We start from the raw sequence: 22,390 nt of genomic DNA, 5'->3' as shown, positions 1-22,390 counted from the left end.
TGATCCTTCATAATCTAGTTTTCCAGAATGTCATCTCACCTTTTATTCCAAATGTAGTAAGGTGGCTTTCCTGGCAAGAAGGGAGTAAGGGCTGACCTTCCACTCCCCAGGCCGCTTGCATCAGAGCTACAGGCTGGTTCCAGTTAGGTTTGCATATTCACCTTCTTCACAGAAAGGGGGCCATATGATGTCATAGCTTAGGGACAGTGTCTCTAGGTGTTTCATGAGGTTTCTTGCTATCTGATTCATCTTGTAGATGTCTTGCTTTAAACCTGGACCCCAAAAGCCCTTTCAGTTTTTAAACTCATTTTTACATTTGACAGGACTGCATACTTCGTCTTACTTTTTAAAAAAAATTTTTTCGCTGATTTTATTTAACTATAGCACTTTAGCAAGTATAAGGAGGAAATTGTTTAAGGAAAACTGTTCCCATGGGGTCTACTGTATTAACACATTGCCTTTTTAGGCTTTCCTAAGTTCCCTCCTGATTGCTCCCCACATGTGAGCTTCTTGAGGGCCATGGTTATGCATCATTGTTTCCCTAGCACAAAGGAGAATGCCTGCCCAGTGTCAGCCTATTGAATAACTATAACTGTATTTAATTGTATCATAGATTAAATGTAATATGCATTCTCCCCAGTAAAAAAAATATTTTCCATATTTTCATAATTACCATATAGTCATTTTATAATAGCACATTGAATTTACATTCATTAATTTACTTACAGTCCTTATTGTTCTCCCTGCATTTTCCCCCATATTTACTGCTTTAAAGGGTGATTTTTTACAGCAGTTAGTAATTAGCAGCATGACTGTGATGAGAGAAAAAACGCACCATATTACCACATTCTGCCCTCTATTGTAGTTACTTACCTACAAGTCTTAGCTTCCCTAGGAGGCTGCAAGCTCGAACTGTTTCATCCTTAGATCCTCCAAACCCCTGACATGGCAGATTGACAATAAATATTAGATTGATAGGTGGATGATGGATGAATAGATGGATGGAAAAAAACATTCTGGAGTGGATTTTTCATTTGAGTTTAGATTCTGCATTTTGTAAAGGTATCTCCAAATTAAGACTTAATTTTTTTTACTGAGTAAATTAAAGATTTAATGAAGTTCCAATGAAGTCTTAGTTTTTCTCAATCTTAACAGATCCAACACCTTTTTATAACAGATAATTTGTAATGCATCTATATACTACCTTTACTTTTGTAATATCTCTGCTTAGTATACTATGAATTTACTAAATGAAAGTAGTGGCTTAAAATATGGTTGTTAAAATACAGATATATAATAGCTAATTCTCAGCTTTCTTGTTGAGGTAATAAAAGAAAATACATCCATCATTTTTACTTGTTTCAACATTCCCCATCCAGTTCCTCTGTTGCATGTAGTTTCATGAACCAGCATTAAGTTCTAAGCAAGTGATGATCTGGCTTCAAAATTCTGACTCTGGTGTTTCCAGAAAGTAGTGTTAAGCAATGAGAAGATTCAATAACACTTTTCATCACTCCAGTTGCTTTGTTCTGGTGGACTTCTCTGAATGGCCCAAACTCGAAATTTTTGTGTGTGTGTGTGTGAGACTGTCTCCATTTTCCACATAATGACCCTCCTTGGGAATTCAGCCATCATTATCTTGTCATGCCTTGATCCCAGACTCCACACCCCATGTATTTCTGTCTCTCTAATGTCTTATTTGGACCTTTGCTATACCACCTCAACTGTCTCCCAAATGCTGGTCAGCATCCAAAGCCACTGGAGAAATACCAGCTACATAGGATGCATAGCTCAACTTTTATTCTTCCTTGGTTTAGGATCCACTGAATGTATACTTTCAGTAATGTCCTTTGATTGTTAGGTAACTATTTGCCAGCCTCTCCATTACAGTTATCATACATTCTTAGCTGTGCCAACAACTGGCAGCAGTGGCTTGGGTAAGAGATTTCAGCAACTCTTTGGTGTAAACAGTGTTGACTTTCTTGTTACCTCGCTGTGGTCAGTATCAGGTGGAGAATTTCTTCTGTGAGGTACCTGCCATGCTTCAATTATCATTGTGTTGATACATGGATCATTGAAGTAGAGATGTATGCTGCTGTGGTAGTCACAAAAGTCTCTTAAAATTTTGATTATTAGGAATTTCATGTATTCAACAAATATTTGAGTGCCTAATTGTGTGCCAGGCATTGTTCTAGGCACTTTGGATTTATCAATGGACCAAAAAAGAACTTTGCACCAGGGTACTTACATTTTGATTTGAGAGAAATCAGTGATAAGCAATGCATATTAAATAGCACATTATAAGACAGTATGTGCTATGGAAAGGAAAAATGTGCCAAAATATGAAGTATAGAAAGAAGATGGGGATTGTCGGGCAGGGAGCATACACTGCAAGTTTAAATAAAATGGTCAGTGTAAGACTCACCATAGTTGTGACATTTGAGCAAAGACTCGAAGGTGAGAGAAGACACTGCATATATTTGGGGTAAAAATGTTCCCAGCAGAGGGATTAGCCAGTGCAAAGGCCCCGAGACAGGAGTGTGTTTGGCCTGTCTGAGTGATAGTGTGGGAAGAGAAGATCAGAGAGATTACACAGGGATCTGATTGGTTAGGGCAAGGGTTGGCAACTTTTTTCTGTATAGGGCCAGATAGTAAATATTTAAGCTTTTCAGGCCATATACTCTGTGTCACAATTAGTCATCTCTGTCTTTATAACACAAAGGCAGCCATAGACAGTACTTAAGCAAATGAGGATGGCTGTATACCAATAAAACTTTATTTATGGACTCTAAAATTTAAAAGTCATTTTATGTCATAAAATATTCTTTTTCTTTTGATTGTCTTCCACTATTTAAAAACATAAAAACCATGTTTAGCTCCTATTCATATTTCTTGGGCCACATTACAACAGGCAGTTGGCTGCATTTAGTCTGTGGGCCATGGTGTGCAAACCCATGGTGAAGGGTTCCCAGGGCCCTTATAAGGTCTTTTATTTGAGGACTTTTCCTGGCTGTCCAGTGGTTAAGACTCCCAAGCTTCCAAGGCAAAGGGCATGGGTTTGGTCCCTTTTTGAGAGAACTAAGATGCCACATGCCACACAGTGCTGCCAAAAGATTAAAAAAAAAGAAAAGATCTTTTGTTTTTGCTCAGCATTTAAAGGGGGAGCCTTGGCAGGTTTTGAGCAGATGAGTGACATAATTTGATTTATATTTTTAACAGATCACTATGGAATGATGTCTAAGATTTGCTTCAAAACAGTCTGGAGGGCAGGGTACTACAGAGGTTAAAAATGAAACAAGACAGGTTATACATTAATTATCGAAGCTGGATAAGGAGTATATAATGAGTGTTCTCTATGCTATTATGTAGATTTCTCCATAGTAAAATGTTACAAACAAAAATAGGCACTCTGGCTGCTTATTTGGAGTAGACTGCGAGGAGGGAAGGTTAGGAACAAGAAAAGCAATTCGGGAGCTTTTATAGTAATCCTTGAGAGATGGCTGGGGTGACTTTGTCTGGAGTGATAGCCCTGTGGAGGTGGTGAAAAGTGATTGGTTTTGGATGAATGTTGAAAATAGAGCCAACAGGATTAGCTATGAATAGGATGCGAGGTGAGCGAGAAAGATAGGAGTTGGGGATGCTTCCAGATTTTGGCCCAAACAGGGAGAAGGGTAAAGTTTCCATAAACTGAATGGAATACTCTCCAGTTAAAAGAGATGTGGAGGGAAAGATCAACATGAGTTCAGTTTTAGACATTTAAGTTTGAGATGTCTATCAGCCTAGTGGAAATATCAAACTGATGGTTGTCTGTGGGAGTTTGTGAGGAAGTTTTGGACTGAAGACATAAATTTGGGAGTGATTGTGTAGGTATCTTTAGCGTGAAGTGGGTAAGATCACTGAGTGAGTGTGTGTAGATAGAGAGGAGAACAGTACCAAGCACTAGACCTTGAAGCATTCCAGTAGTTGGGGGAATAAGGAGAAAGAGCAGAGGAGACTAAGAAGTCATCAGGGAGACAGGAGGAAACCAAGACAGTGTAGTAGCCTAGAAACCAATGAAAGAAAGCATTTCCAGGAGAAGGAAATGATCAGTGATGTAAAAATACTGCTGAAGTAAGATGAGGACTACAGATTGATCCCTGAATTTAGCAATGTGATTATTAGTAATCTGGATGAGCAATTTAGGTGGAGTGGTGATGGCAAAAGCTACATTGCCAAAGGTCAGGGCAAAGAAATAGAGTAGGAAGTCTGGAAAAGTGGGGAAAAGAAGTTCACTCTTTAAGATGGAAGAAATAACAAGTATGTACAGTCAGCCCTCTGTTTCCACGGGTTCCATATCCACAGGTTCAACCAATGGCAAACTGAAAATATTCAGAAAAAATTCCAGGAAGTTCCAAAAAGGAAATTTGAATTTGCCTTGCACAGACAACTATTACATAGCATTTGCACTGTACTAGTTTTATAATGATTTAAAGTATGGGAGGATGTGCATAGGTTACATGTAAATACTATGCCTTTTTATCAATATATAAAGGATTACGCATCCGTGGATTTTGGTGCCCACAGGAAGTCTAGAACCAGTTCCCCGTGGATACTGAAAAACTACTGTATGTTTGCTTGTTAACATATAGAACATAACAGTGTGCATGCAAAGAGAGTGACCCAGTGGAGAGGAAAAACTGTTGGATAGAGGCTTTTCTGTAGGTAAGAGAGGGGCGGCTTCAGGTAAGAGCACAGATTGTTCTTCCCAGGTAACGACTCAAATGCAGAGTGTATAGGCGCAGTATTAAGTCGGTGTGCTGCCGGGAATCTGCATAGTGCTCTTTTGATTGTTGTAATTTCCTCAGTGAGGCAGGAAACAGAATCATCAGCTGAGAGTTAGGATGTGGGTGAAGTCTCCAATCTGGGGAGAGAAGAGGTGTGAAATAGTGTTTTGGTTTGGGAAAGTGCAGTTTAAGTGCCAGGCTGCATTAAAGATCTTCCCCCCAGGTGAGGGAGAGTGAAATTCAGGTGACCTTGTGAAGTGTGGTTGTGTTTTTCTCCACCTATGTTCTGCTTATACCAATATACTGTATTTGTTTACTGCTTTTGATTCCCATACAGGAAACAAGATTCTAAAGTACTTACCAGTTTGGAATTAACTTAATGGTGGCTTAAAAGGGAAAAGGGGTTTTGGTCCCTTTTCCCACAGTAAAACTAGATGTCAGCTATGGAAAACAAAGCCCACTCTGTTAGTATAAGCAGAATATGGGTGGGGGTCAAGTTTTATTAGCATCATTGTTTTTCAGAGGTTTATTTAAGGGTATTTGTGATTAGTCACACACATTTCAAGTACTCTGCCTTATAAACTCTTTATGGAGATTTCTTACCTGTGAATTGTATTTATTCTTCCTACCTTCCAGCAGTAGAGAATACCCACATCTCTCCCCTTCTTTGGATTTGGAAACATTCATTTGGCAAGGATAGAATCTTACACTGGTGGTTTTGGGGTCTAGACTAGCCACTATCTACAGCCTCCATATCTGGGAGCTAGAACCTTTCTCCTGAGGATGAAAATTTCTGGATTTCTGGGACAGATCCCTAAAGATTGGGTTCAAAACAGATGCCCCAGACAGCTCCGAATTTTGCCTAGACCATGGACATACAGTCCATCTGCCACCTTTCCAGAATTCCTTTAGGGTCCTTATGTATCTTTATCTTCAAACCCCATTCAGCCTAAATCTAGATGTTTTAGGCCTTCCCTGAGGAAAAAACAAAGAAAGAACGGTTGTTAAAAATATGATATTTGAAGCCAGATTCCTGGGGTCCAAATCCTGGTTCCATCTCTTGTTTGTTACGTAGTCTTGAGGAAGTTACCTACCAGATCTGTTCCTCAGTTTCCACATCTGTAAATGGAGATGATAAAATAGTACCTACTTAAGGAGGTGGTGAAGAACTTAACACAGTGCCTAACAGATACTGAATACTCAGTAAATATTTGTGGTACTAGTAGTTGTACTTGTTATTATTGTTCATACTATTTCCTGGCATCAATCTGACTTTGTTGATGTAAAGTTCTGGCATTCATCCAGCCAAACTGAATAGAATCATTAAACATTTGGTGCTGGTGTAGGTGCCCCTTTTGACAGTAGAGGAATGTGAGCGTGTCTGGAGTTACATGCATGTATATTGAAGTCAGAATAAATTGGTGGGCAACCAGGAGTTTACTGTTAGGCTTAACAGTAAATAGCTTTTGACTATGAGGGAAGTGAACTTTTTAAAAACAAGTGAAAATCTTTGACAAGTGGGGAAATGCAAGTATGTCTACTCAGTGACTATTAAAGATGGTACTGATAGAGAAGGAAATTAAATATTAAGATTAAAGGGCACCAAAAAAATAAGAGGGAAAGTACCTTAATATTTTTTTCATATATTCCAAATTTTATTTGTGAATACAGATTGTTCCTGTACTAAGATATTTCTGGTCCTTGCCTTCAGACATGTATAGTCTATTAAGGGAGACCAGATACAAACATGAGGAAAGTTAAGTAACACTGAAGTGTTACTCAAGTACATCAGACCTTGCAGACCCTTAGGGATAAGAGATCAGAAGGACTGGTGGCCACTGTTGGTGCTAGAGTTTAAGTACATAACAGCTAAATAAGTTTTGTAGGCTGACTTTGAACCATTTATGACATGGTGTCAGTGACCAGACTTTGAGAAAATTGCTCTGATACCACCCATTTGTCTGTTCACAGATCATTGGGTATTAAGGGCAACCAAATGGACACTGCCCTGCAGCAGGATAAGAACTGCTGAGGACAAATGCACCAGGCCCATGGTGTTCAGCGCAGATGTTATCTGCTTTTGAGGAGTACACATTGTTTTCTTTTAGGGCGAGTAATAAAATATTTATTTAAAGAGGCAAGAAACAATTTAATTCCTAAATCAGTCTCTGGTGTTCTTTTTCAAAGATTTTTATTCTAACCACCCTATCTGATTCAATTCTCATCCCACAAGAAACTCTAATTCCCCTTACAAATGTGAACATGTAAGGATAGCATTTTCCCTCTAATGAAAGTATTTCAAAAACTCATTTCTCTTCTATAATTTCTGAAAAATAAGTAGAAAATTATTTCTTTTTAACCCCTTTAAAAGTAAACCACATTGAGATATTACTTCATACTCATTAGGGTGGTAATAATAAAAAAAAAAGCAGACAATAACAATTATTGGCAAGAAGGTGGAGAAATTAGAACTCATGTGTTGCTGATGGGAATGTAAAATGCATAACTACTGTGGAAAACAGTTTGGCGATTCTTCAAAAAGTTAGACATAGAGTTACTATATGTCTTGGTAATTCCACTTCTAAGTATATATATCTACAAGTTAGAGGTCCCCAAGACCACCCTCAAATTCAATAATTCATTAGAAGAACTCAACAGAACTCAAAAACATTTATACTCATGGTCATAGTTTATTTCAGTGAAAGAATACAGATTAAAATCAGCAAAAGGAAGAGGTACATAGGGCAGGGTCCAGAAGAGACCAGGCACAGAGCTTCCAGTTTCCTAAGTGGAATCTTGTGGACAGTGCTTATTTTTCTCAGCATTGGTGTATGATAATACACACAGAATTAAAAAAAAAAATAAAAAATAAAAAATAAAAAAATAAATAAATAAATAAATAAATAAATAAAAATAAAAAGGAACAAAAAGTAAACAAAATATGGAAGAATGAATGAGAACTAAAGAAGCTTTACTGATGTCCTAATTTTACCTAGTACTCCTATGAGGTTATATCTTAAACTCTGAATATTTCTTGAAAATATAAAGGTATAAAATGGTTAAGTCATTATACTTAATTGTGTGAGCAACAAAAATTAACTTTATAAAGTAATATAGTTTATTCTGAGCCTCCATTCTGCCTAATGACAGAAAACTTAATTCCAAATAAACTTAGCCATTGCAGGAAAAAAAAAAAAAAAAAAATACACACAGAGTATTGCCAACCAGCAAAACCACCCAAGCCTTGGTGTTCAGAGATTTTATTAGGAGTTGGTCACGTAGACATGACTGACCACCTGCATAGCTGGACTTAGTCTCTAGTCTCTCCAGTCCCTCCAAAGGTCAGACTGATACCACATAACTCAGAGCTTCCACCATAAATCACATTGTTAGCAGAGACTATCTGACATGGCCCAAGGCCTCCAGGTAAATAAAGACACTCTTATCAGACAGGACATTCTGAAGGTTAAGAGGTTACCTCTTAGGAGCTAGAGGCAAAGGGCCAAAGTTTTCTTTGGCAAGTTAATCCTTTATTGCACGTTACCAAAGAGAAATGAAAACATACATCCACACGAAAACTGGACACAAATCTTCATAGCAGCATTATTTCATAATAGCTAAAAGGTAAAAATAGTCTAAATGTTCATCAACTGAAGAATGGATAAACAAATGTGGTATATCCAATATAATGGAATATTATTTGACCATATTTTTAAAAAGATGAAATTCTAATACATGCTGCAACATTGAAAACATGCTAAGAAAGAAACCAGATATAAACTGCCACCTATGATTCCATTTACATGAAATGCCCAGGCTAGGCATTTCTATAGAGACACAAAGTAGACTAGTGGTTGCTCAGGGCTGGGATTGGGAACAGGGAGTGGCAAATAGAAATGAGATTTCTTTTGGGGCTGATGAAAATGTACTGGAATTACAAAGTGGTGATGGTTGTACAACTCTGTAAATATATTAAAAACATTGAAATGTATACTTAAAGTTGATGAGTTTTGTGGTATGTAAATTATATCTCAGTAAAGCTGTTCTTTTTAAATGGGCATTAAAATACCACCACCCCTGTCACCTTAAGTGATTACAGTGGAAATGAGATATATACAAAAGCATTTTGTTTAATAGAATGTGCCAAATATATATTTTTGGGAAAAAGTAAAAAGTTATTTGATTGGTTAGCATTTCTCCTTTATCACCGAGATATGTATTGTGGACTTCCAACTTTGAGTATGACCTTAGAATATGACCTTTTTTGAAACTAGATGGATTTTATGGCAGTTTCCTAGGGACATTTCATTTTTTATCTAAGTACCCAATTCTTGTTCATGTTATTGTCTTTTATTTTGAGTAATTTATATTTATGTCTCTACATTTTATAAATTTGATCTAAGAGAGATGATCTGTTTTTAGCTTCCCATTAGTAGTAGGTTTATGTCACACGCTCATCTCCTGAACAGAAAACATTCCTTTTGCTTTCTCTTCCCATATTTTTGTCTATTAAACAGCAGAAGAGCACTATGCCCAACATTTTTAACCTTTTCCTATGGAATGCCTTTTGCTACTTGTTTTTTAAATGACCAGCTAGTTTCTTAGTCAAGGGATAACAGAAAGAATCCAAATAAAACTATAGTTTGGGCTTTTCATCATCCTTGTTTTCATGAGACTTTTCAAATCATAGAATTTTTAAGGATACAAATTTCAATGTAACGGAACAAACTCTCCCAGTTGAGCTAAGTTGGGGTGGGCTGTTTTAGGAATGCAGTAAGTGGCTAGAGTACCACTTAACTGAAAAGTAGAAGGAGTTGAGGGTAGGGGGCAGTTTAGGTAGAAAATCAGGTACTTTACAGGAAGTACAACTACTAATGGGCTTCCCTGGTTGCTCAGACAATAAAGAATTCACCTGCAATGCAGGAGACGCGGGTTCAATCCCTTAGTCGAGAATATCCCCTGGAAAAGGAAATGGCAACACACTCCAATGTTCTTGCCTGGAGAATTCCGTGGACAGAGGAGCCCAGTGGGCTACAGAGCATGGGGTCGCAAAGAGTCAGACACGACTAAGCAACTAACACTTTCACTACTTTTCACAAGTAATAACATGTGTGAGGTTGTATAAGATGATCTTTGAATTGTTGTCCATCCCTGGAATTCTTTATCCTGTGAAATTAGATTAAGTGGAATCTGCTCCCATTAAATCTTCGGTGGTTGCCAGTATTCTTTTTTTTTAATTGGAGCATAATTGCTTTACTATGCTGTGTTGGTTTCTGCTATACAACAACACAAATCAACCATAAGTGTATGTGTGTATACACACACATATATATACACACACACACACACACACACATATATATATCCCTTCACTCTTGAGCCTCCCTCCCAGACCCCCCCATCCTATCCCTCTAGGTCGTCACAGAGTGCTGGGCTGGGCTTCCTGTGTTATATAGCAGCTTTTTATTAACTATCTATTTTACACATGGTAGTGTATATATGTCAGTGCTACTCTCTCAATTCCTCGAACCTTCTCCTCCCCTCACTGTTACCACAAGACAGTCCTGTATGTCTGTGTCCTTCCCTGCAGATAGATTCATTAGTACCATTTTTCTAGATTCCATATATATGCATTAACACACAATATTTGTTTTTCTGACTGACTTCACTCTGTATAACAGGCTATAGGTTCATCCACCTCATTTCAACTGACTCAAATTTGTTCATTTTTATGACTGATATTCCATTGTATATATGTACCACAACTACTTTATCCATTCATCTGTTGATGGTCATCTAGGTTGCTTCTATGTCCTAGCTATTATAAATAGTGCTGCAGTGAATATTGGGGATACAGTTTTTCAGGGTATATGCCCAGTAATGGGATTACTGAATTATATGTTACTGAGTTATATGGTAACTTTATCCCTAGTTTTAAAAGAAATCTCCATACTGTTCTCCTTAGTGGTTTTATCAATTTACATTCTCATCAGCAGTGCAAGAGAGTTCCCTTTTCTCTGCATCCTCTCCAGCATTTATAGTTTGTAAACTTTTTTGATGATGGCCATTCTGACCAGCATGAGGTGATAACTTACTATTATTTTGGTTTGCATTTCTCCAATAATGAGCGATGTTGAATATATTTTCATGTGTTGCCAGTATTCTCTTAAGTGTTGAATTTCTCAGTCTTTAAGGAGGCCTGCCAGGTTTTGCATTTTTTTAGTCTTTATTAGTATCCAAGGTCATTCTCTATGTTTTGTTATTAAAAACCCAACATACAGATAATTGAGCAGTCTGCCCTCCAGATGCATGCTTCCAAAAGATTTGAGACTTGGCTTTAATCATGGGAATTCCCACTATATCTTTTGAAACAAATCCTCCATTGCTTTCCTTCTTTTATTTGCATAAAAATATAAACACATGTGCATGTTAAATCTTTGGAAGGAAAACTGTAACATAGCCATAACAAATTGTAATTGAAACTTAACTGCAGCACAAGAGTCTAGCAGTCACGGGCTAGGTTCTCTTTGCCTCCCTGTGAATCCTCAGTGCATGTCCCATAGTGATACCTAAGAAATGTGTTACATCTATGAATGGAAGAATATTGTAAACTTAATTCCAGATTGTCTGTAACCATACTGTTCAGTAGAACTTTCTATGATGTGATGGAAATTTGTGCTGTCCAGTATGGTTGAAATGTGGCTAGTGTGACTAAGGAATTGAATTTTTAATTGTATGTAATTTTAATTTTATTTTATATGTAATTTAAGATAACCAGTTGGCTACCTTAGCTACCATGTTGGACAGCACAGCTCTATTAAGACCAATTTCAAGAAGTTAGGTTACTTGAATATTGGAGTTCCTGTGACTTTTTTAGAACCAGTAGCTGTTCTGGCAGTAGTATTGATTCTGTTTTTCTTTCATTTGTTCAGAAGCATTTCTTGAGCACTTGCTAGTTCAACAGTTGATGACAATGCAAAGATGAATGACACAGCTTCTGTCTTTAAGAGCCATGGCCAGGAATTTTACATTTATTATGCTCTAAGTATAGTTTAAAAGGACCATTATAGAAGCATATAATAAGGTGATATTGGGGTCACAGAAAAGATACCGCATGACTCTTTATATAAGGGCCAAAGAAGAATTCTCAGAAAAACTTAATGCTTGAGCTAAAATTTAAAGAAGAGTTTGAAAAAATTTGTTTTGCCTCTGTTTTTATTGTTTTGTAAAAGAGCAGATTTCCGGGCTTACTTGAAAGGTGTCCGTCATAGTCAGTTTAAGACCAACTTTCTCCCTGTCTTTCCTTTGCTTCCTATGAGCTCTCAATTTAGGCCCAGGCATATAGAGCTTCCTCTTTCCCCACACAGCCCTACTACCTTAACACATCTTTTCTCCCCACAGTGCTCAATAAAAAGCTGCATAACTGCCTTCCATGTCACCTGTGCCTTTGAGCACAGCCTAGAAATGAAGACCATCCTAGATAAGGGGGATGAAGTAAAGTTCAAGTCATACTGCCTCAAGCACAGCCAAAGCAGGCAAAAGCTCAGGGAGTCTGAGTACCCCCTACACAGGGCTTCAGAGCAGAGCCAGGCCAAGAGTGAGAAGACCAGCCTGCGGGCACAGAAGCTTCGGGAACTGGAGGAGGAGTTCTATTCCATGGTCAATGTGGAAGATGTAGCCACAGAGCTGGGGCTGCCCATGCTAATTGTGGACTTCATCTATAACTACTGGAAGCTGAAGCGGAAGAGTAACTTCAATAAGCCATTATTTCCTCCAAAAGAGGAAGAGGAAAATGTCCTGGTACAGCCAAGGGAAGAGAGTATTCACACTCGCATGAGAATGTTTATGCACCTACGGCAAGACCTAGAGAGGGTAAGGTGACCAACTGTGACCTAGGGTATAGATCTTGGTCTGCATAAGAATGGAGGCCACACTTCCAGATTAAAAAAAAAAAAAACACAACCCATTTATATTAGTAGTACAAGCATCTGTGCCCTTACTTATCTTCTGATTTCATTGTGGCCCCAAATGTTGGACTTAGTTGAAATTCTGCTAGACACATCAGAGAATAGAAGAGTCTATCCTCACTTAGATGCTTTATGAACCTTAAATATGAAATAAATTTTTCATTTGGTTTACTTTTTTTCCACTGTTGAACCTAAGTTGGCTCAGCTATATTTTACTGACACACTTAATAAGACTGCAGGCTGAAGAAAGAATGATTTTTGCTTAGGAAAGTGCCAGATCAGAGTTTCTTAAACTTGGCACTATTGACATTTGGGACTGGATGGTTCTTTGTTGTGAGGGACACTGTAAAATGTTTAGCAGCATCCCTGGCCTCTACCTACTAGATGCTAGTAGCAACCCCCCCACATACCCAGTTGTGATAACCAAAAATGTTCTCAAATTACCAGATGCCCTCTAGGAGTGAAAAATTACTCCTGGTTGAGAGCCTCTGCGCCAGATAATTCAGTGTAACTCATGAGATACATACACACACACACATTCACACTAAATTAGGTACTGTAGGGATTTAAAGATAAGTTAGGTCCTATGTTTACCCTAGAGAATCTTATAATCAAGTGTAATGGTGACTTGTTTTTTTCTCTGTTACCAGAATTTGGAGAGGAACTAATAGATTTTTTTGTTGTTCAGTCACTCAGTCATGTCCAACTCTTTGTGACCCCATGGACTGCAGCACACCAGGCTTCCCAGTCCTTCACCATCTCCCAGAGTTTGCTCAAACTCATGTCCTTTGAGTCAGTGATACCATCCGAACATCTTGTCCTCTGCCATCCCCTTCTCCTTTTGCCCTCAATCTTTCCCAGCATCAGGGTCTTTTCCAGGAGTTGACTCTTCACATCAGGAGCTTCAGCTTCAGTTCTTCCAGTGAATATGCAGGGTTGATTTTACTCACTTTTTAAAATTTAACTCACACATAATATAGCACTTACTATGTGGTACCACTCTTCTAAGCATTTTGTAAATATTAACTCATAATCCTGACATGCATATGAAGAAGGTACAGTTATCCCTATTTTCAGATGAATAAACTGGGACACAGAAAGTCTGAGTAACTTGTCCAGATGGGAGAGCATGAGAGAGTGAGGATTTCACCCTTGTGACTATGGAAACTTGGCTGAACTGAATGTGTGAGCAAAAAAAAAGCTACTTCCAGTCTTCCCAGCAGACTTTTATCCTGCTGGTCCAGCATTCATCAGGATACTGGATCCAGCATTGCCACCATTTACTCAGGGATCTAAAGGGAAAGCTAAACTGTTAAGTCATCATTCAGTTCTCCCAGCCTGGCTGCACAGATTAATATCAAGCCCATGACACCACAGGGAGAGTAGACTTGAGAAGGTATCTTTGGAGATTTTGCTTGTGCTGCTGATTGATATGGGAACCATGATCCCACCATTGACCATGCCATGTAAATACCAATGTAGTGGCTCTCTTTATGCAGCTTTTAGGTTCTGTCTTCTCTCCTCAGCCCCCCACCCCATGTGACTTAAAATTAAGTTGTCTTAATTTTAGCTAAACAATGTTCAGTTGTCAGGTTTGTGTAACATGACAAAACTCTCTTATTTGTTGGGGATTGGGCTTACAGGTCCGAAACCTGTGCTACATGATAAGCAGACGAGAAAAGCTGAAACTGTCATACAACAAATTACAAGAACAGATCTTTGGTTTGCAAGTCAAGCTTGCTAATGAGGAAATTGCTGCAGGTAAGCTGTACAAATTTTATATCAATTGTTTCACTTAAAAATCTTTTAAATTCATTTGTTCTAGTCCAACCATGATGCAACATGGCCCATTTCACTGTTGACTCATGAGGCAAGAAATCCAAGGGTAGGGTTGGTGGAGTTGCAGGTCTAGGACAGATAACTTACGTCCCAGACAGATATTAGAGGCTGTTAGTTGGAGCCATGAAATGATTCTAAAATCATTGCATTCATTTAGAAATCAGTAGGATACGATCTAATCCTAGTTTCCAGAAAACATTTAATTCCAGGGTTACTCATCCTAACAATCTGTTACATTAATGACAAACCCTAAGCCAGAATTTAGTAGGAGATCTGGGTTCTTATCTTTTCACTTATTCACTGATGTTTGTTGAGCACCTCCTATGAACTAAGAGCTGAGCTAGAAGACAGCAGCAAGCAAGACACAATTCCTTCCTTCAGAGAACTCTGCCCACTTGGTGAGAGAAACAAGTGAGCATAATTACAGTACTCTAAGCATAGGAGCTTGGCTGGAATGATGACAGTCATATTCAGAGATATTTGTAACCTCCCTGTGCCTCATTTAACATAGAGGTCAGTGGCAGAGCCTGGACAACTAGGGGTCACTGGGCAATGTGTGCAGAATCTAGCTTCTGCCAAGGGCCAGCTAAAGAGCAAGAGAGACAACCCAGAAATAAGGTGTCAGGTAGGTGTCAAAGTCTTATGGAAAGTTGTGAGGATCACAGGCCATGGCAGAATGGTGGAGGAGACAGCAGGGCTGCTCAGCCATAAGAGTACCATGATAGACAAGACAAGGAGAACCAAAGGACAGCAGGAAGAGCCTCCATGGTGCCAAGGAGATTGGTCCCTAGACCATGTGGCTTCTGATTAGTGGGACCCAACCCTATAACTGCTTGTGGCAGCAACAGATGGCAGGCCCTGGTAGAAGTGGGGACTGAGTATTCAGTTTGGACCCTTAGGGAACAGATGTCCATTGGAGCACCTAGTGGTTGTCGTCTCTGTATGTCATCTTTGTGAAGCTACAGTGAGAAGGTAATGGGCAAAGGTCAAGTCCTTATACAAAAATAAATTGTTTGATACAAAAGTGCCCTTTTGATTTCAGAACACTCAGAATAATAGAGAGAGGAAGACTTGTCCTAAATATGATTATAGGGTTGATATAACCAGGTAATTGATTGCCAGTACTCCCAAGGCCAAGCCCATAACAGCAGAAATATCATGATTGGCAGAAATATCATGATTCTTTTCTGGAGGCCTTGCCACTACAAAACCTGCCCCACACCTCCATGGTGGTCATTCATAGTGAAGAAATTATTTTAAGTTAAGGACATAAAATATATGGGAACCACCAAAACCTGTACTACATTCTTGTGAGTTTGTATTTTACTTACTTTAGGAAGACTGGAGGGTGTGATCTGAAATGTCTATGTTCAAAGTGAAAGAAAGGGAAAGTGTTGGTTGCTCAGTCATGTCTGACTCTTTGTGACCCAATGGACTGCACGTAGCCTGCCAGGCTCCTTCATCCATGGGATTTCCCAGGCAGTAATACCAGAGTGGGTTGCCATTCCCTTCTCCAGGGGATCTTCCTGACCCAGGGATCGAACCTGGATCTAGCACATTGCAGGCAGATTCTTTATCACCTGAGCCACCAGGGAAGCCTGACTGTGTTTAAGGCAAGTTCTGAATGCTATGTGGTACCCACTCATGCACATGTACAGACACACAAATAGGAAGACCCTATTCTAAACCATTACTAGTGACATTCTTTTCAGAAATAGAGGGAGCAGAAAGGATGTATGAGGCATCACACTAGTCTTTGTGATTATTTTTACAGACTAGGAGAGCAGAGGTGAAAAGGTTGGGAGTCACACAGCAAAAAGTGGCAGTGCTAAGTTTTCTGTAGCAATCCCCACCCTCCCTTTAGTTCAGCTAACTTCAGCTGCTATATGCACATATCAAACAGGTACTTGCTCAGTATTTGGAAGAGTGGATGTGTGAACTCTGCTGTAAAAATGTATGCCTTTATTTGTTTATTTTTTTTGAAATATAGTTGCTTTACAAAATTATATTAGTTTCAGGTGTACAGCATAGTAATTCAGTATTTTTGCAGATTGTACTCCATTAAAAGTTACTACAAGATAATGGCTATAATTCCCTGTGCTATACAATACATCCTTGTTGTTTATTTTATATATACTAGTTTGTATCTCTCAATCCCATATCCTAATTTTTCCCTCCCCCTTTCCCTCTCTCCTTTGCTAACCACTTGCTTGTTTTCTATATCTGTGAATCTGTTTGTTCTGCATATATATTCATTTGTATTATTTTTTAGATTCTACATATAAGTGATGTCATAAAGTGTTTGTCTTTTGCTGCTGACTTATTTCACTTAGCATATTCTCTAGGTTGTTCCATGTTGCTGAGCATGGTAGAATTTCATTCTTTTTATGGTTGAGTAATATTCTATTGTGTGTGTATGTGTGTGTGTGTGTGTGTGTGTATCACCTCTTCTTCATCCATTCTTCTGTTCATGAGCGCTTCAGTTGCTTCCATGTGTTGGCTATTATAAATAGTGCTGCTGTGAAAATTAGGGTGCACATACCTTTTCAAAATAGTGTTTTTGTTTTTTTCCAGGTATATACCCAGAAGTGGAATTGCTGGGTCCTATGGTAGTTCTAATTTTAGCTTTTTGAGGAACCTCCCTACTGTTTTCCATAGTGGCTGCAGCAATTTACACTCCCACCAACAGTGTACAAGTGTTCCTTTTTCTCCACATCCTCTCCAACATTTATTATTTGCAAACTTCTTGATAATAGCCATTTTGACAGGTGTGAGGTGATATCTCATTCTGGCTTTGATTTGCATTTCTCTAATAGTTATCAGTGTTGAGCAACTTTACATGCGCCTGTTGGCCATCTATATGTCTTCCAAAAAATGTTCAGGTCTTCTGCCCATTTTTTAATTGGGTTGCTTATTTTTATAATATCAAGTTGTATGAACTGTTTTATGTATTTTGGATATTAACCCATCATTGGTTGTACCATTTGCAAAAGTTTTCTCCCATTCTGTAGGTTGTCTTTTCATTTTGTCAGTGGTTTCCTTTGCATGCAAAAGCTTTTAGGTTTAATTGGGTCCCATTTGTTTATTTCTGCTTTTCTTTGGTCTTAGGAGACAGATCAAAAAAAATACTGCTATGATTTATGTCAAAAAGTGTTCTATTTTCTTCTAGGAATTTTATGGTTTCAGGTATAACATTTTAGGTCTTCAGTCCATTTTGAGTTTATTTTCATAAATGGTGTGAGGAAATGTTCTAATCTCACTGTTTTACATGAAGCTGTCCAGTTTTCCCAGTACCACTTGTTAAAGAGACTGTCTTTTCTCCATTGTATATTCTTGCCTCCTTTGTTGTAGGCAAGTGTAACTGACCACAGGTATGTGTGTTTATTTCTGAGCTCTCTAGTCTGTTCCACCAATCTATGTGGCTGTTTTTGCACCAGTACCATGCTGTTTTGATTACTGTAGCTTTATAGTATAATCTGAGGTCTGGGCACATGATACCTCCAGCTTTGTTCTTTTATTTCAAGGTTGCTTTGGCAGTTCAGGGTCTTTTGTGGTTCCATATGAATTTTAAGATTATTTATTGTAGTTCTGTAAAAAATGTAGTATGGCCATTTTAACAATGTTAATTCTTATAATCCAAGACTTGTTTTATGGCTTCACATATGATATATCCTGGAAAACATCCCATGTGCACTTGAAAAGAATGTGTATTCTGCTGTTTGGGGATGTAATATCCTATAGATATCTATTAAGTCCAACTTGTCTATTGTGTCATTTAAGATCACAGTTACCTGTTAATGCTCTGTCTGGGTGATCTGTCCATTAATGTAAGTGAGGTATTAAAGTCTCCTACTATTACTGTATTGTTGTCAATTTCTCTTTCACCTCTGTTAGTATTTGCTGTTTATATTTGTTGTTCCTCTACTTGGGTATATGTGGTAACAAGTATAATACCTTCCTCTTGTATTCTTTCCTTTATCATTATTTAATGCCTTTCTTTGTCTTTGTTATAGACTTTGTTTTAAAGTATACTTTCTCTAATTATGAGTATTGCTGCCCCCACTTTCTTGTTATTTCCATTTGCATGAAAATAGATGCTGTTATTTAGATTGGTTCTTAAAATGAATCTTTCTTTTTTTAATCTCAGGACTTCCTGTGACAAATACACTAGAAAATTCATTGTTTTACCCACCACCAAGAATTACCTTAAAGTTAAAAATGCCCAAATCAGCCACAGAAGATGGCAGTAACAGCTCCACAGAGCCTGATCATGGACCTCTCTCTCCTGATGACAGCTCCCCTGTTTGTGATATGAGGAGCATGCAAGTGGCTCAAGATTCACTGGAAATGAGAATGAAGTCATACCCAAAGCATCCACAAGAGAACCAGACTGACTGTTTACTGACCAGTCCCAGCGATGATAGAAGTGAAGCAGAGGATCCCAGTCATGCTTGCAAACTACCATCTCCTGAGTTCTATCATGGGCAGTCTCTGGGAAAGCCTCTGGGCCTTCAGGCTGCCCTGCATGGACAGTCTTCCATTGGAAATGAGAAAAATCAACCTAATCCCAAGTTTGCCAAATCCAATGGCCTAGAGGGCACCTGGTCTGGGGATGTCACCCAAAAAGACAGCTCAGGTGAGATGTTCTCTGACCAGGAGCCCATGCTCAGCTCCCACTTGGGTAGTCAGGGCAGCCTTAGAAAATCTGTGGAGCACCTCAGCAGGTCCTTTAGGGAGGTCACCAGTAAGTGGGTGAAGACCACAGAGAACCTCCAGTGCTATGTGAAGGCAACCAAGAATATTAACCCCAAAGAGCAGCTTTGGGGCAAGCAACTTGTCAGGCGGTCTGCAGGGAGAGCTCCATATCAGGAGAATGATGGGTATTGCCCAGATGTGGAGCTTAGTGATTCAGAAGCAGAAAGTGATGGGAATGAAGAAAAAGTCAGGGTAAAGAGAGAGAGTCCAGAAAAGGAAGATCCTCCCCATGATTCCAAACGGGATTGCCATGGTAAAAGCAAGACATATCCTCTTTCCCACAGTTCAATGCAGAGGTGATTAGAAGTCCCAAGAAAACCTCCATCTTTGCCTTTGCCTCATATATTGGGGAAAACTTATACACCAAAATGACTCTAGTATATGTTGGAAGGAATTGTAAAATGGATTAAATTTTTCCACACCAAATTGGCTTGCAGTTTTTGAACTGGTGTCAAGTCTAGTTTTTACAAGCACATTATAGGGATTACATATTGTCCAAAAGTTTGGGTGGTTGTGTTTTTTTGCCAGAGGCTAGTGAGAACAGCTGGGACCAGAGTAATTTGCTCAGTAAATACTTTGGGGCAGCATTCCAATTATATGAACACATTGATACACATACATATTAAGAGTTCATGCACTGTTAATGGATTTGCAAGAGACCATGATTGTCAGACACTAAAACTACTTATCTTTCGAAGCTACAGCATGTGACTCCCAGACCTGGTGTCTGTAGGAAGTTTCTAACTCCACTGGTACCTGGAAACACTCTTCAGGGGGAGACCAGGGACCAATATTTCAGATACTGTCAAACTCACTACCCTCTTCCTTTGCTCTGCACAAGGTTGAGTTCCTTTCACAGTATCTTAACTTAACAAGTCAATACACCTAATGCTTATAAGTGTTCAGTGCCTGTTCCTAGACTTGCTTGTTGGGGACGCACTCGTAACTATTTCACCCAGCTAACAAGCATAAAAGGCTAACTTGTGGATAGTGTTTACAAAAGTACTACTTCCAAGGAAAATGCTCTGATTCTCTCAGTTTAGGCGCTTGTGAAGGATCCCAGAGCCTTTCCCAAAGTGAGAACATTTCTGAGGGATTTGTATCAGGTCAGGGTTTTTGTGTTAACTGTTTTCAAATAAGTTTGACTTAAGTAAGTTTGGCTGACAGTTTTTGTATACCTGCTTTAGTGTTTATAAAAGTTTTATTGAGGTATAATTAAAAGATAATAAAGTGCAAAGAAGTTAAATATTCTTATCTGCTTTAATTTTGAAACAGATTTTTATTGTCAAACAGAATTTGAAAGCATGTGTTTTAACACATGGATATAATTTAGCTTTGTACCAACTATGAATCCAAGGCAATTTCCCAAACAAAAAGGCTGGAGCTGTTTTTCAGAAGTTGCTCATACTCTGTTCCCAAACTATCAGCCTTGATTAATTCTGGGGAGGAAGAGAATAGCTATGTTTGTGGATGATAAAACATACCTGCTTCCCATTTAAAGAAGAGGAAAATGTTACAGTTTTTAAAATGTGAAGCCAACTATATATAATTCTCTGCTCACTTTCCTTAGCCTTAAATTAATGTTCTCTTTCTTCTATTTTGGGAACACGTAGTGAGACTTTTCAGACAATGAGGCCATTTTAGATTTTTAAAGTTGCTTCCTGGTGAAACATCCCAGCTGCAGTAAAGGCAGGGGCCCTTCTCTCCATAAATATGGGAAACTCAGTAGTTTTCCTCTTTCCCACTTTTGTTTCTATAGCCTTCTTTGGTTTTATTTCTTCCTCCTTTTCTGGAAACTTCTGTATTTTGCCTCTCCTTTGGCTATACCTTCAAAATGTTTATTTTGTGCCTGTGTGCATGTGTGAACGTGCCATAGCATGTGTGATCAGTGTCCTGTATTGCGTTTGAATACAAAGGAAAAGGCTATGGATTATCCAAATGAGGAAGAAAATTTCTCCAATTTATGCACTAGATTTCTGTACCTTTTCTTTGCATTTCCTGGGTTAGATAATAATTTGACACCTTCGTGGTAATGACATTCTAGCGGAGCTATGTTATAAACTCCTCTGTTAAAGGCCAGTACAGTAACCTGTGTCGTTTCATGCCTTTCAATTCTGAGTGAGTGGGAAGAAAAGCAAACATTGAAAAAAGTGCTTCAGCCAAATTCCATATATGTAATGCCATTGGGATAGTATTGACAAAAATAATTTCAGTCAGGGAAATATAGTTGTAATATTTTTACAGAATTTTCCTAAGTAAATGAAGGAGCCTTCAGCTGTATACATTTCAACTGCCCCAAAATGTATTTGCTACATTTTGCTGTTGTTTGAAGTATTACCTCTTAACCTTCTTGTTAAATCTTTTTCATTTTGTCTTATATAGTCCAGTTTTCAAAGACAAACTGTCTTTTTTCAAATGTCACCTTTTTACCAATACTTTTTCATTAAATTATGAAAACTGCTAACTGCTGTCAGTGTGGTAATTTTTTATTTGGGCATCTGAGTTTTAGAAAAACTTACATATGTGCCTTTTATATTAAAAAGTCTTATTCATTTAAAAAAACAGATGGTAAGGGGAAAGGAAGAAGAAGGAGCAATTGAGTGTTTAGAAGCACAAATTTATGATTTATGTCAATACCAGGGACCAAAGAGAACTCTGGGGAATTGGACTCTACCTGGAAATCAAAATTTCATTGGGCTGATAAGATGGAACCATAGGATCAACAGAAATCATTAGGGAAATGGATCCTATCTAAAGTCACAAAGCTCAGAGGGCTTAGATCAAGCCTCACTTTTAAATATACATTCTTTACAATATTCATTCTATTTGGAGTCATGTGAGTATATTAATGTAATAAAGGTTATGTAGTGTCATGGGGATTTTTGAGGGCATTATAAACATTTTCATTATATTTGCAAAATGTATTTGGTAAAGGTCACTGGGTAAATCATTAGTGAAGATAGTTAAAAGATAACTATCTTTTATAGTTTCTCTCCCCCTTCTCATTTCCCCTCCTTCTCCCCCTCTCCCCCTGCATTCTCCCCAGCACCACATTCATAGATAACT

General features: G+C 38.3%; 1 protein-coding gene across 3 annotated transcripts in view; it reads left to right on the top strand.

The window, feature by feature from the left end:
* The window catches only part of JADE3 (jade family PHD finger 3), a 138,888-nt gene extending 117,110 nt beyond the window's left edge, over nt 1-21,778 (top strand). For all 3 annotated transcript variants that reach the window (XM_065916030.1, XM_065916029.1, XM_065916031.1), the window contains 3 exons: nt 12,165-12,635; nt 14,374-14,491; nt 18,717-21,778. In XM_065916030.1, coding sequence (XP_065772102.1) covers nt 12,165-12,635; nt 14,374-14,491; nt 18,717-19,624 — 1,497 coding nt within the window. In that variant the 3' untranslated portion in view covers nt 19,625-21,778. The remainder of the gene's footprint in view (nt 1-12,164; nt 12,636-14,373; nt 14,492-18,716) is intronic.
* The last annotated feature ends 612 nt before the right edge of the window (nt 21,779-22,390 follow it).

The sequence above is a fragment of the Muntiacus reevesi genome, chromosome X (genome assembly GCF_963930625.1).
Source record: "Muntiacus reevesi chromosome X, mMunRee1.1, whole genome shotgun sequence".
Classification (NCBI taxonomy): domain Eukaryota; kingdom Metazoa; phylum Chordata; class Mammalia; order Artiodactyla; family Cervidae; genus Muntiacus; species Muntiacus reevesi.
The sequence above is the reverse complement of the archived record's forward strand: the minus strand, read 5'-3'. Positions and strand labels throughout refer to the sequence as shown.